Consider the following 15540-nt stretch of genomic DNA (forward strand, 5'->3'; position numbering starts at 1 on the left):
AGCTCAGTGTAACTGAGAAGAGAGGAATTATTGAACCCGAATGAAGGCCAAACATGATAGTGGAACAAGAGGAAAGTAAAAGGAAATAGAGAAAAGAACTAGGAAGTAAAGAACATTTATAAAGGTCTAAATATAGGCATGTACATATGTAAATATATTTATATATAATGTTAGGGAAATGCATCCATGTACATACATTTATGTGTTAAGTATTATGGTAGGAGACAGATATTGGGCCTCTACTTATGTATTTCCTCAATGCAAGGACACTTTGTTCTAATAACCTGGCATTTCATGATGCTCACCTTCCCAACATGATTGCTGAAGACAAAATGGGTGCATAAGCAAATGTGGGGAGGAAAACAGATGGTGCCTGGCTATCAAAAAATATAGCATCTGACATCTTAATGACTTGAAGATAAACAAGTGCATTCTGGCTGAGAAGCAACAAAGTCCACATGGAAGAAGCACACCAGCCTGTGTGATGAGGTGTCGATGGGATCAGGTATCAGGCATCAAAGTCCCAGAAAAAAAAATTCATATCAATGTGAATTTGAGGGAGTGTGGAGTGGAGACCCAAAGCCCATCTATAGACAGTTGGAATTCGCTTACAGAAGTGTCACAAGGAAGAGACAAGCCAGTCAGTGTGCAGTATATAGCACCGATGAAACATACAATTTTCCTCTAGTTCTTTAATGATTCTTCCCCCACATCATCATGATCCCAATTCTACCTTACAAATCTGGCTAGGCCAGAACATGTACACAGGTACAGATAAGAGCTGGAAATACAGGGAATCTAGGATAGATAACCCCTTCCGGACCCATAATGACAGTAGTGATAACAGGACGGTAGGGGGAAGGTAGGAGGAGAAAGGGGGAACAGACGCCAGTGATCTACATATAACCCCCTCGGGGATGAACAACAGGAATGTGGGTGATGGGAGACATCAGTCAGTGTCAGACATGAGAAAATAATAATTTATAAATTATCAAGGGTTCATGAGCAAGGCTGGGTAGGGGAGGGAGGGAAAAAAATGAGGAACTGATACCAAGGGCTCAAGTAGAAAGAAATGTTTTGAAAATGGTGATGGCTGAGGATAATATTCCTGCTCAGAGCAGCCAATGCACAGAGAGGACCATGGGGCCGGCCCCAGTATGATACAGCACGCCCCTCACTGATCCATAGTGCTACAGGGAACAACACTGGAGACACAGAGCAGGAATTGCGCCCAATCTGACCCCACCACACCAAGGCAAAACACTAAGGGCGTGTAACAGAACAGCAAGTGGAGCAGAGCAATGAAATCCCCAGGGAAAACCAAAAATAAACTTTGGGGCCAGGGCATGGCACCCCATCAGACTCGACCAGAAAACACTCCTAAATGTCAACAAACAGACCTTGAACTATTTATAGGTTTTTTTTCTTTTTTGTCCTTGGTTTTTATTTGTTTTGCTTTTGTTGCCTTGTTTTGCTCTGTCTTGTTTTTGTTCATATTAATATCTCTTCAGATCTATCTAGATAAGATAGGCGGGATAAACAATTTGGAAGAGAAAACATTGGGACTGGTGGTTCTGGGGGGACATGGGAGGGAGGGAGGTGGGGGAAAGGAGGTGAGTGTTAAACCCAGGGACAAGGGAACAACAAGTGATCTAAAATTGATGGCAAGGAGAGTGTAGGAGGCCTGGTAGAGCTTGATCAAGGGCTGTGTAACCAAGAGTAATTACTGAAACCTAAATGAAGGCTTAACATGATTTTGGGACAAGAGGAAAGTAAAAGAAAATAGAGGAAAGAACTAGGATGCAAAGGGCAATTATAGAGGTCTAACTACAGGCATGTATATATGTAAATATATTCATATATGAAGATAGGGAAATAGATCTATGTACATATATTTATAGGTTTAGTATTAAGGTAGCAGATGGACACTGGGCCTCTACCCAAGTACTCCCTCAATGCAAGAACATTTTGTTCTATTAACCTGGTATTACATGATGCTCACCTTCCCGACAAGATCACTGAAGACAAAGCAGGTGCATAAGCAAATGTGGTGAAGAAAACGGATGGTGCCCGGCTATCAAAAGATATAGCGTCTTAAAGGCTTGAAAATAAACTTCTAGCTGAGAATCAAGAAAGTCCATATGGACGACGTATACCAGCCTGTGTGATCACCAGGTATTGATAGGATCAGGTATCAGGCATCAAAGAACAAAAAATCATAGCACTGTGAATGAGGGAGACATCCCCTTACAGAAGGGCCGTGGGATGAAGACAAACCAGTCAGGGTGCAGTATAGCACCAATGAAACATACAGCTTTCCTCTAGTTCTTTAATGCTGCCTCCCTCCCATTATCACGATACCAATTCTACCTTACAAATGAGGATGGCAACAAATGTACAAATATGTTTAACACAATGGATATATGTGTGGATTTTCATAAGAGCTGTACGAGACCCCAATAAAATGATTTTAAAAAACATTGTTTATTTAATAGCTTTCAAAGTGGTGAAAACTTTATTAGTTTGCCTTTCTGGTTAATGTGAATATAATCACTCTCATAAATTCATTCCTGAAAGTCTTACAATTGATGTATACTTTGCTTTTTTCAAACTCAAGGCAAAAGTGTCTGAAAATGGCTCTTTGATTTCATGTTGTAGAACCACCTGTTCCTATTGCTCCACCTCAGCTTGCTTCAGTGGGAGCAACCTACCTGTGGATACAACTCAATGCCAACTCCATCAACGGGGATGGGCCTATCGTTGCAAGAGAAGTGGAATATTGCACTGCCAGTGGAAGCTGGAGCGACCGGCAACCAGTGGATTCTACAAGTTATAAGATTGGGCACCTTGATCCAGATACTGAATATGAGATTAGTGTGCTTCTCACCAGGCCTGGTGAAGGTGGCACTGGATCTCCTGGCCCAGCTCTTAGAACACGAACAAAGTGTGCTGGTGAGTAGATGGAAACCTGAAATCTGTAACTAATGGCCATTTTTTTTGAAGGGGCGTGTATTAGCATACCACATTAGTGTTTATCAGGTAGTTAATAGACTTTTTTCCGGATATATCATTACCCTGTCTGTGAACAAAATACTCCCTTAGTTTGTGAACCTTTGCCTGACAGTCTATGAACAATAAGGTCTGCCAATTGTTGTTAGGTGCTGTGGAGTTGGTTCTGACTCATAGTGATCCTAGTACAACAGAGCAGCTGCTTGGTGGGAGAACAACAAGGTTTTCTACTTCCTTAAAGAGTTACAGTCTCAGAAACTCACGGGCAGTTCTACCCTGTCCTATAGGATTGACAAGAGTTGTCATCCACTCAGTGGCTATGAGTTTGGTTTGGATAAGTATCACCTAGGTCATGTAGGTTGTTCCTAATGTTCACAGACACTGTCTATTAATAGATCGGGTCCTCCTAACATGGGCCCTTCATATTTTCTTCACAACTAATGTGTTTGTTTCTTGGACTGCTTTGGAATAAAATTCCATTATAGAACAAGCTTTAAAGCTGTGTGTTTATTGATGGATATTTAATAGAGGAATTGTTTTCCAATGACATGTGGCCCATTTGTAAAATAAGCAAGAGTGATTTGTGGACTGCATAGAGAAGTTGACTTCCTACACAATGATGTTTTTTTTTTTTTTTCTGGAAAGACTTTATTTTGGGGGTGGGGAGAGGAGGGCACGGCCCTCAGTCCTTCTTGGCAGCGGCCTTCCTCATGGCGGCCAGCACGTTGCTCAGCTCCTCTCTCTTCCTCTTGGCCCGGATATGTTTGCCCACCCGCTTCTTGATGAACTTCAGTGCCCGCTTGCCCTTGGAGACCTTGAGCAGCTCCATGGCCCTTCGCTCGTAGGGTGCGAAGCCGCACACCTCCCGGATCATGTCCCGCACGAACTTGGTGTGCTTGGTGAGGCGCCCGCGGCGGCGGGTGTGCCTCGGCTTGCTCACGTTCGTGGTCACCTTGTGGCCCTTGGCGAGGCCCACGGCCATAGGGTAGCGCTCAGCCATGGCTGCGACTCTTCGATGGGTGCTGCGACGGAAGCCACAATGATGTTTTAATTGACTATGCTAAATGGATAAGTTTAAGGTTCATGAAGAGAGAAATGTAGAGTCTTACAAAAATTAAAACCTGAAGGAAACTTCTATTCAAAGTTATAGTGTGGTTTCTTTAGAGCTACTAAATGCTCAACAGCAGTGGTTCCCAACCCTCCTCAGGCCGCGACCCTTTCACACAGTTCCTCATGTAGGGTGACCCCACCTATAGCATTATTTTCGTTGCTACATCATCGTTGTCATTTTGCTACTGTTATTAATCGGGTGACCCCTGTGACAGCATTGTTCAACCCTCCAAAGTGGTCGTGACCCACAAGTTGAGAACTACTGCTCTAGAACGAAGTAAGAAAAAAATATATATATTGGGTTACTAAAGTTCTACCATCTAAGTAAAGAGTCCTTGTATTAAGTTGTGAGCTGCAGTCAATGAGGAGAGTCATATGTTTTAATGTCAATTAATTCATCAAATAGTATTATTTAAGAAGACACTTCTCAACACGTTTTATGATTTTAACTTTGGTAAGTACTTAGATCACAGCCTACTAGGAGTAGAAGAAATGTATTATATTTTTAATAAATAGTTTTATTGGAACATAATCCAAGTATAATACAATTCAATCATTCAATCATATTAAGAAGGGTTGTACAAATATTATCACGATCAATTTTAGAACATTTGCTTCTTATATTCCCTGTTATTAGCTCCCAACTTCTTCCAATCTCCACTCTATACTCCCAGTGAACCATTATTCAAGTACTTTCTCTGTGGCTTCACCTATCCTGGATTTTTTATACCAAAAACATAGAAAAACAAAAGCCCAAGAGTCAGAAAATCTAACAACAATAACTAAATAAAACAAAAAAGACCATTGAAAACAGAAAATATTAAAAACCAGAACAATTTTAAAATGAATCCAATGGAGATCAAATAATAAGGTCTTCTATTTTAACCTAACTACATCTGCCATAAACCACCATCCAGTGCACTCGGTATGATAACATGGATATTCACATCCCTCGTCTATGTTCAGAGAGGATTCACCAGAGGTTTAATCAATGTGTATTTCCCCTTCACTTTTTTTAATTAAACCAATAGGACTTTTAAATAGGTTGAAAAGGAACCAAATCAGATGTTACATTTTAACCCGGCCATATCTACTTTAATCATGTCCACTATACTCTGTCGGATACCAAAGCTCTTCACATGCTGTGACTATGGTCACAGGAAAATCACCAAAGGCTTGATCTAGGTGTGATTCTTGGAAATGGATTTAGGGCTTCTACTCTCATCCATAGCCTTCTGCAAACGAGGTGCTCACAATTTAACCTCTGATACCTTCCCTCCTTTAGGATCATACAGATTGGTGTGCTTCTTCCATAGGGACTTAGTTGATGCCTCAGATGGCTACTTGGTTAAAAACAAGCCTTTAAGACCCTAGATGCTATTCTTCCTGAAAGCCAGACACCATCTAGTTTCTTCACCTCATTTTCCTGTAGCACCTAGACCATCAGTGATTTCTTTTTAAGACCATGTATATAGCAGGGCCATGACAGAAGAACTAACTGCTTGTTGATAGATGGGGGCTAGAATTATGTGTGAGCCCCAATCCATTCAATTAGCTACAGTTTATATATGTCCCTGGTTCTCAACCTGTGAGTCACGACCCCTTTAGGGCATTGAACGACCCTTTCACAGGGGTCGCCTGATTGATTACAATAGCAAAATTACAGTTCTGAAGTAGCAACAAAAATAATTTTATGGTTGGGGGATCACCACAACACGAGGAACTGCATTAATGGGTTGCGCCATTCGGAGGGTTGAGAACCGCTGCCTTAGAGACTTCGTTGTCATTTTACAGCAGGGAACATTATTCCCTATCTTCCTGGGCATAAGGTCATTAATTTGGCCAATGTTAAAGAATTTAAAACAGTTAAGAAAATGACATTATACAAATGTACAACGGCTATCAACCACAATACATGAATTATTGACTTTTAAAAATTAAATTCTTAAATTTGGCCACACTATTTATAGAAACTAGCTGATGATAAGGTGAAACTTTCAATAACATTCATTGGTCAATGAACATGCATTGGTAGTGACAAAATCAGGCCTCCCAGAGTGATATGTATTTTAGAAAAGCAAAAAGAGCATAGAAATAGTGAATATATGGTAGTCTTGACAACCACCAGTTCTACACCCTTTGTATAGCAGTAGTCTGGTTCCTTCTCACAAAAGAAATGCACCTGTGGTCTCCAGGACATGCATTTTACCCTCCTCCCCATGTGGACTAGAGTTTCCTGCTGGGTTCAATTATCAATCTTTTAAACAAAATTTTGAGTTAATACAATTTATTTAAAATATAGATTAACGGCTCTGTGCTCAATTATCATTGTAGTTCTGTGCTGATTTTCACAAAACATAACTGCCAGAGACTCTTCACAAGTACATTCTGGACAGAAATAAAAAGGTGCACAGAGATGACTGCTGCCGAGACAGAACTATCCCAGACACTTGTGATTAATACTTGCTGGAAAATGACGTTTGGCATTATTTACAATTATACCAACATTCATGGAAGCTGAGCATTGGAGGCATAATTATAGGTTCAATATGAGCACAAAAATCTTTTTGTATTTCCCAATTAATTTTATATAGTCAGTTCATCACCTTAGCAAACTTATTCTCTTTTTTGCTTATTTATTATTATTTAAAGAAATCATCTTATTGGGGGTTCATACAGCTCTTATCACTATCCATCCATCCATTGCGTCAAGCACATTTTTACATTTGTTGCCATCATCAATTTCGAAACATTTTCTTTCTACTTGAGCCCTTGGTGTCAGCTCTTCATTTTTTCCCCATCCTCCCACCTTCATGAACCCTTGATAATTTATAAATTAGTTTTTCACGTCTTATATTGACCGATGTCTCTCTTCTCCCACTTTTCTGTTGTCTGTCTCTTGTAGCAGGGTCTATTGATTTGGGGTACCTTCGCACAATGAAAAGAAGTCATTTTATTGGGGGCTCGTACAACTCTTACCACAATCCATACATACATCCATTGTCTCAAGCACATTTGTATATATGTTGCCATCATCCTTTTCAGAGCATTTTCTTTCTACTTGAGCCCTTGGTATCAGCTTCTCATTTTTCCCCCTCCCTCCCTGCCTTCCTTCCCTCATGAACTCTATATAATTTACAATTTGTTATTACTTTTGCATGTATTGCACTGTCCAATGTCTCCCCACACCCCCTTCTCTGATGTCCATCCCCCTGGGAGGGCGTTATAGGTAGGTCATTGTGATCAGGTCCTCCCTTTGTCCCCGCACCTTCCCCTTATCCTAGTATGGCCACTCTCAATATTGGTCCTGAAGGGCTTATCTGTCCTATATTCCCTATGTTTCCAGCTCTTATGTGTACCCGTGTACATGCTCTGGTCTAGCCAGATTTGTGAGGTAGAATTAGGGCCATGATAGTGGGGAAGAGGAAGCATTAAAGCACAAGAGGAAAGCTGTATGTTTCATTGGTGCTACACTGCACTCTTGCTGGCTTGTCTGCTCCACACGACCCTTCTGTAAGGGCCTAGACAGTTTTTTATAGCAGCAACTAAATGGGCATTCCCTCCAACCCTGATCTTTAAAAAGTGATCCCAGCTGAAGTGAAGTCTCTCCTGTAAAAGTGCTTTGTAAGATATGCATATGAGTATATATGTATATATATATCATATTAAATGAAGGGGGAAGTGCAGAGTGGAGACCCAAGGCCCAAGTGTCGACCAACGGAGATCCCCTCATAGAGGGGTTTAGGAGAGGAGATGGGTTAATTAGGGTGTGAGGTAGTATCGATGAAGAACACAGCTTTCCCCCGGATCCTGGATGCTTCCTCCCCCCAACTACCATGATCCAAATTCTACCTTGCAGGGCTGGATAGGACAGAGGCTGTACACTGGTGCATATGAGGGTTGGAGGTACAGGGAATCCAGGGTGGATGATACCTTCAGGACCAAGGTGTGAGGGACGATGCTGGGAGAGTGGAGGGCGAGTGGGTTGGAAAGGGGGAACTGATTACAAGGATCCACATGTGACCTCTTCCCTGGGAGAGGGACAGCAGAGAAGGGGGGAAGGGAGACTCCGGATAGGGCAAGATATGACAAAACAACGATGTATAAATTACCAAGGGCATATGAGGGAGGGGGGAAGGGGGAGGGAGGAGGGGAAAAAAAAGAGGACCTGATGCAAGGGGCTTAAGTGGAGAGCAAATGCCTTGAGAATGATTGGGGCAGGGAATGTATGGATGTGCTTTATACAGTTGATGTATGTATATGTGTGGATTGTGGTAAGAGTTGTATGAGTCCCTAATAAAATGTAAAAGAAGAAAAGAGATAAAAAAAAAGATATGCATATGAAAGGGATGTTGTGTGTTTCATGGCTTCATCTCAGATTTTTAGGAATGCATAGTATTATATTGTGTGTATGTACCAACGTTTTAAAATTTTTTTTCTGCTGATGTGAATTTGGGTTGCTTCCAGCTCCTTGCTCTTGTGAACTGTGCTGCAAGGTACATGGGAAAGAATACATCTGTGTTCTTTTTCTTATTTTATCAGGGTATATAGTCAGCACTTTTATTGGTGGTTTTATGGTATTTTTATTGTCCGTTTTAGGTATCACCATATTGCTTTAAACAATAGTTGCATGTATTTTCAAGCCCATTAACAGTGTACAAGAGTTTCAATCATCTCTCTATACCCTCTCCAGCATTTGTTGTTCTTTCTGTTTTAATTGGCCTATGGTTGGGGGTCAAGAAAATATCTCCTCGTTGTTTTGATGGCTAGACAAGGAGAGCATTACCTCATATGTTTGTTAGCCATTTGAGTGCCCTCCTTTGTGAATTGTCTGTTCATATACTTTGCTCATCTTATAAGTTTGTTATCTTTTTTTTCTTATTGAGGTGTTTCAGAATTCTGTAGAATTTAGATATTAGTCTCTTGTCTGGTATGTTATTGCCAAAGATTTCTTTGACCAATCGGTGGACTTTCATTTTATTCTCTTGGAGAAGTCTTTTGATGTACATGGTGATTGATTTTTAACAGGTCCCAGTCATCTGTTCTGCCTTCTGCTAGGTGTGTTGCCCTTATTATATCTGGTAGTCCATGTATGCCCTGTAATAGAGCACTTACTTTTGTCCCACGTTTTCTCATTGATATCATGATAGTTTGGGAGTTTGCATTTAGGTCTCTGATCCATCTTGAGTTCAGTTTTGTGCATAGGGTGAGATACGGGCCCTGTTTCAATCTTCTGCAGATGTCTTGAGATCCAGTTTTTTCCAATACCATTTGTTGAGAAAGGCATGCCATTCCCATTTAATACTTTTTAGTCCTTTGTCAGATGCTTTTATTCCTGGGTTTTCTATTCTGTTCCATTGGTCTATGCTTCTATCATACCACTACCAGGCTAATTTGATTACCGTGGCCATGCAATAAGTTTTGACATCCGTTAGTGAAAGATCTCCTGTTTTGTGCTTCTTTTTAAGCAGTTTTTTTTTGGGGGGGTGGTATGCTGGGCTTCTTTCCTCTCTATATGTATTTTTTATTGTTTTTTCCATTGATTTTAAGAATGACATTGGGATTTGGATCATGATCGTTTTGTATTTGTAGTTTGCATTAGGTAGTCTTTATATTTTCATGATATTAAATCATCCTATCCATGGACATGATATATTCTCCTTTATTTTTGTCCTTTTTGGTTTCTTATAATATTGTTCATTTTCTTTGTACAAGTCTTTTGTTTTTTTTGGTTGGGTTTATTCCTAGATATTTTTATCTTTTGTGTGGCTACTGTGAATCATTGTTTTCTTAATATCTTTTTTGGAATTCCCTTTCATGTATATAGGAGTCTGATTGATTTCTGCTTCTGAGTCCTGCTATTCTGCTAAATCCCTCAATTGCTTCTCTCTCTCTCTCTCTCTCTCTCTCTCTCTCTCTCTGTGTGTGTGTGTGTGTGTAAACCTGGGGATTATCGCATATAAAATCATATGATTGAAAATTGCGCCAACTTCACATCTTCTTTGCCAAATGGTATCTCTTTGATTTCTTTTGTGGTGTAATGGTTCTGGTTAAGACTTTAAGCACAATGTTGTAAAAGGGTAGTGATAAGGGACTTTCATGTCTAGTTCCAAGTTTTCAGGGGAAATGTTTTTGGTTTTTTTCCTTTATGGACTTTGTTAGGTTCAGTAATTTCCCTTCTATTCCTATCCTATTTAGTGTTTTTTTTTTAATAAAGAAGGAGTGGTGGATATGGTCAAATGCTTTTTCTATATCAATTCATGTGATCATGTGATTCTTATTTTTTATCTTGGTAATGTGGTAGATTACATTGATTGATTTTCAAATATTGAACCATCCTTGTGTCCTTGGTAAGATTCCCACTTTGTCATGATGCTTTTTATGTTGTTGCATTCTATTGCCTAGGACTTTGTTGAGATTATTTTTATATCTATGTTCATGAAAGATATTGGCCAGTTGTCTTCTTTGGAGGTTTTTTTATATCTATGTTCATGAAGGATATTGGCCCGTAGTCTTCTTTGGAGGCTCTTTGGCTGGCTTTAGAATCAGGATTGTTCTGGCTTTATAAAATGGGCTTAAGAGTTTGCTACCCCTTTCCATATTCTGGAATAGTCTGAGGTGTATCTCTTGAAAACAGCATATCTGTGGAATTTTTTCCTAATCCATTCTGCTACTCTGTCTTTTGATGGTTCATTTAGTCCATTGACATTCAGTGTTATTATTTTTAAATGTGGATGAGTTGATGTCATTTTATAGTATTTGTGTTTGGTACTTTCCTTTTTTGTGGGGGTGGGAAGATAGAGGAAGAATTTACTTGTGTCTTTGACACCCATCTAGAGCTGTGTTATTTCGGTTTATACTTTCAGTGTGTTGGTTTCAGGGTAGTGTTACACACTGTGGGGTCTCCTGTTTGTGTGTTCTGAGATCCCATTGTGATGTAGGGGGCTTCTCTTGAGGGTTTCCCACATCATTTTTAGGTTTTCTTGGGATTCCTTTGCTTTTTTGTTGTTTATTTCTCAATTTGGCTCTAGTCTGCAAGATTGTCCTCAAGTTTTCTATTTAACTTTCCTTTTCTTCCATTCTATTCTCTAGATAATTTTGAGTTAATTTCTATTTTTTATTTGCTTAGTTTCTGTCTTTTTTAGGATGTGAGATATTTAGCACCCCAATTCCTTTCTTGTTTTCAGGATTGATTGATTCCCAGTGCTTCTGACGGCTTTTATACATTATTCTTAAGTATTTTTCTATCTGATAGTTCCAGGACTTATTTTTCAGTGTATTCCATTGCATTTGGGTGATTTTAAGCTGTTAGATTTCGTGGGTGTCACTTCTGTTTCAAAGGTAGGAGTGATCTGTCTGTTGGGTGCGGGAGGTAGGCAAGCAGGGAGAAGGCAGGAGGAAGGAGGGGTAGCTCCAAGAGCAAGGGATAGAAGTGGTTCTGGGAATCCAAAACAAGTAATAAATTAGACTGTTTGTACTGAGTGATTCCACACCTGGCTGGCCTTCTAATCTGCCCTCCACACAGGAGTCCCAGGGGTCAGAAAGGTAGGGGGGATGGGTGTGAGAGCTGGGCAGGGTTTCTGATCTGAAGTGGAGCTGGGCCTTCTGAGTTGGTGGTAGCCAGGTGACTGGCAGCCGCTGGATGCTGGGACAGGGAACCAGAGAGATTCTGTTTGCTTAGTTCTGGCTTCTCTGGGAAGAAAAGGAATTGAATACAAAAAGGCAAGGAAACATATAGAGAGTAGAGAAAATTTTAAAAATAATCTTGAGAAACTGAGTTTTTAGATCACTTGTCTGATTTTCCAGAGGAAGGACCCCTCCCTATTGGATTCTCACTGCGACTTGCAGAGGTTCAGTCACTGTTTGCTATATGGCAGTCACAATCTGAGAAGATTATTAAACTTTAACAGTTGTATTTATTGTATTTTGTCTTCATTATAAAATATCTTGGAAAAATTCTAATTAAAATATTCTTGGAAAAAAGTGACAGGTGTCATTTTCTTCTGTGGATATGTGCTTTGAGTGTGGTGACTGGCTGCTTTTGGACAGCCTTGCATGTTTCTCAGTCCAAAGCCCACCCCCTACGCTTTCGTGTCACACTCGAGCTAGCGGGCCTAGAATGCATAAGGCTGTTCTGGACTGCTGAAGCCCACACTCTGTTTACAGCTCTAAGAACAAAGGATTCATTCCTCCCCATCATGGCGCTCATAAACCCTGCTGTCTCCCCCCTCTCGAGTAAAGCAGATCTCTTTGTGAAATAACTTCTCTTAGTGTCAGGTGTTATAAAAATAACAACAGTTAATACACATAGTTTCATAGTACTGACATTTTCTTCAAATTCACTGTCTATGTAGTAGCTTTCTCCTGGAGTCTTACAATAATATGATCTCTATAGACTACAGTCTTGAAGCCCAAGTGACCTTCCGAACCTCTAGGTGTTTATGTCCTCTAGGAAAGAAGCTTAGGGTGATTTCACTTTAAGGTTACTTCAGAACATCCTGCTTTGGACATAGCAGTTTGCAGTTTCTCCAAAAAAAAAGGTTCGATTTTATTGTTTCGCTTGGAGAGAGGATGTGATCTGTTTCATCCTAGTGACTAGCCTCCCCACATCATTGTTTTGTTCAGTCCTGCTGTTATTTCATACTTACTCTCTTTTCTCCTGGGTTTGTGTCTGTACATTTCAGACACTGACATAGTTGCTATCTCTATTTCCCTTGACTCTGATGAATTCTTCTGTTTTTATGAAGCTTATTTGATCAGTTGCATAGTGTAAATGCACAGCTTTTAGAGAGACAGCACGCATAGCAGATCAGCTGTTCTCCTTAGGAAATTAAAGTCAGCTTTGAATTGGTGTTTGTTCGCCAACACAGTGCCCTCAAGTCTTAAATCTCAGCCAGGAAAAGAGCCCAGTGATGCTCCAACCTCTTCCTATACCTTTTCAGTCTAGAGGTGACCCTGCCAATGGTCTGCTCTCTGATGCAGCTTGTGCTGGATTTGAGTACTTTTGAAAAAGCTGTTGTTGAGCCACTTAACTTAGAAAACATATATATAGAAGCTTTCCAGGTGAGAGAGTCAAAGTGATCAACCAGAAAGGGAGGTCTTTGAGGTGGATAAAGGAAGTGAAGTCAAATGAGACTTTCTTACTAGATGAAAAAAAAACAACCAACCTTTCAGCCTCTCCTCACCTAAGGATTCTGGGGGGAAATCTGCATGAACCACAGTTGGTGAATGAAAGACTATAGATTCTAAAACTGTTGTTAGCGGCCATGGAGTTGATTCCTAGAGGAGTCATCTGTGAGTCAGAGGTGAAAGCAAAATGAATTTCTCGGTGCAGAAGCACTGAGTCAGTCGTGGTTATGAGTTGGACTGCCAACTGCAAGGGCAGCAGTTTGGAACCACCACCTGCTTCTTGCCAGAAAGGGATTCTACTCCCGTAAAGGGCTGCAGTCTCAGAAACCCACAGGGACAGCTCTAGCCAGTTCTATGGGGTCGCTCTAAGTCTGAAACGACTGGACTGGTTTGGGGTTTGAGTGCTGCCGCAGTAAAAGCCCCGGTGGTGCAGTGGGGAAGGCACTCAGCTGTTCACCAAGAGGTTAGGGCTTAAAACCCACCCACTGCTCCACAAAAGAAAGGTGTGGCAGTGTATCTCTGTAAAGAGACAGCCTTGGAAACTACACAAGAACCCCGTGAGGCAGAATGGAGTTGATGGCAATGGGTTTGACTTTGCATTTGATGCTCCAAAATCTCACTGGGTTCAAACCAGGTGAGCCTTGTCACTGGCCAATATGGTAGGCTTTTATTTTCTTACATTTCTATTTCCTTGTACACTTTTTAAAGAAGAATGAAACATTGTCTAGCTGGTTTTATTGTTCCAGGCTCTTGGAAAATAATATTTATCTGGGAAATTTAAGCCCTGAGATTCACATTTTGTATTATGGACTAAAAATTCCCAACACTTGAGCATTACTTTCATAACAGACTATTTTACTCTCTCATATTACATTTGTCTGTTTTAGACTAGCTCTCTCTTTTCCCGCACCGCATTAGTGAGACCTGCGCTACACTGTCTTGGTGACACCTATGCAAATATAATTTGTTGTGTTAAAATGGTAAGATCACTATTGCCCATTCTTTGGAGAGGAAATATAATTTTTTTCTATATGTGTCTGCAGAAAAAAAATCCCATTACTTGATCAGATTTCCGCCAAAAACTATTTTGTAGCACACTTCTAGAGCTCTTGCTTCATACGCTTTTGAAAATTATTTTCAAATATAGGCACTGGCTCCCCACATGTGATCTTGATTAAATCACTTAGCTTCTCTGATCCCATCTCTTCATCACTGAAATAGGACATGACACCTGCCCTGCCTTTTGCAGAGGTGTTTTGAAAAGCAGGTTAGATCAATCTGTGAAGGTACTATAAAACTGAGAAATGCTATGCATATATGGAATATTTAGATGATTTTTAAAAATGAAATATTGTTTTAAAATTCTGTTAGTCCACAGCTAATATCAAGATTTATAAGCATAGCCGATTTTTCAGTTATGAAGTTCAGCTATAGTTGGGTAACTTGAGAGATTTGAAATTATTTCAGTATCTACTTAAGCAAAATGCAATTTAGTTTGTGTTTTCTATTATATCGTAATTTTTTGTAATTATGTGCAGCCTGTATATCACAGGCCATTAAGTGGTAGCTGCTTGAAAAAGAGAAATGGATGATGACTGTTAAAGTAATTTTCACAGTGGACTTTTTATGTTTTATTTTGAGATTTTGCTTTTTATGTATCCTGGTTATTGGTTGACTGTTGTTAAGTGACTTGCTAATGACTGGCCCCAGGAGTGAAAGAAGGATGACTAAGAACTAATGAGTGGACAATTAAGATCCGTGAGAGTGAAATAACGCTGAACAGAAATGTGTCTCTTAGAAGTTTATAACTGAAAATCTATGAAACAAAAATAATTGTTTTGTGTATCATTACCTCATTTGAGTCTTTATGAACTATTTCAAGATGTTAAGCTCTGCCTTAAAATTTCAATTACATTAATAATTCCCAAAGTTTTTCAATGCATTCACTTTATGTTGTGTGGAAGTCTTACCTGCTAATGGAGACACTCACTGCTGTGTCCAAGGCGGTGTGGTGCGGTGCGAATCAGCACCCAGGAGTTTTAGGTCAGAGATCGGTAGCTGGCCATCAGCAGCCAGTCTGATGTGTTTAGAATAATGATTTATAACAGAGATTTTTGTGTTATCAGGATTTAAAATCAGTAGAGATGGGTAAGTATTTATACCTGTTTACATAGGTATATGTGTCATTTCTTTATTTTACTGAGATACCACTCACCTATTTAAAGTGGTTTTTAGTGTAGTCCCAGAACTGTGCATCTTTAAAACATTTTCACTACCCAAAATAAATCCAGG

General features: G+C 39.9%; 1 protein-coding gene and 1 pseudogene across 7 annotated transcripts in view; one reads left to right on the forward strand and one right to left on the reverse strand.

Annotated features, from left to right (window-relative positions):
- The window catches only part of PTPRM (protein tyrosine phosphatase receptor type M), a 901381-nt gene that overhangs the window by 396311 nt on the left and 489530 nt on the right, over positions 1 to 15540 (forward strand). For all 7 annotated transcript variants that reach the window (XM_075533118.1, XM_075533119.1, XM_075533122.1 and 4 more), the window contains one exon: positions 2659 to 2952. In XM_075533118.1, the coding sequence (XP_075389233.1) occupies positions 2659 to 2952 (294 nt within the window). The remainder of the gene's footprint in view (positions 1 to 2658; positions 2953 to 15540) is intronic.
- LOC142427822 (large ribosomal subunit protein eL36 pseudogene) lies at positions 3632 to 4025 on the reverse strand (annotated as a pseudogene).

The sequence above is a fragment of the Tenrec ecaudatus genome, chromosome 15 (genome assembly GCF_050624435.1).
Source record: "Tenrec ecaudatus isolate mTenEca1 chromosome 15, mTenEca1.hap1, whole genome shotgun sequence".
Taxonomy (NCBI): Eukaryota; Metazoa; Chordata; class Mammalia; order Afrosoricida; family Tenrecidae; genus Tenrec; species Tenrec ecaudatus.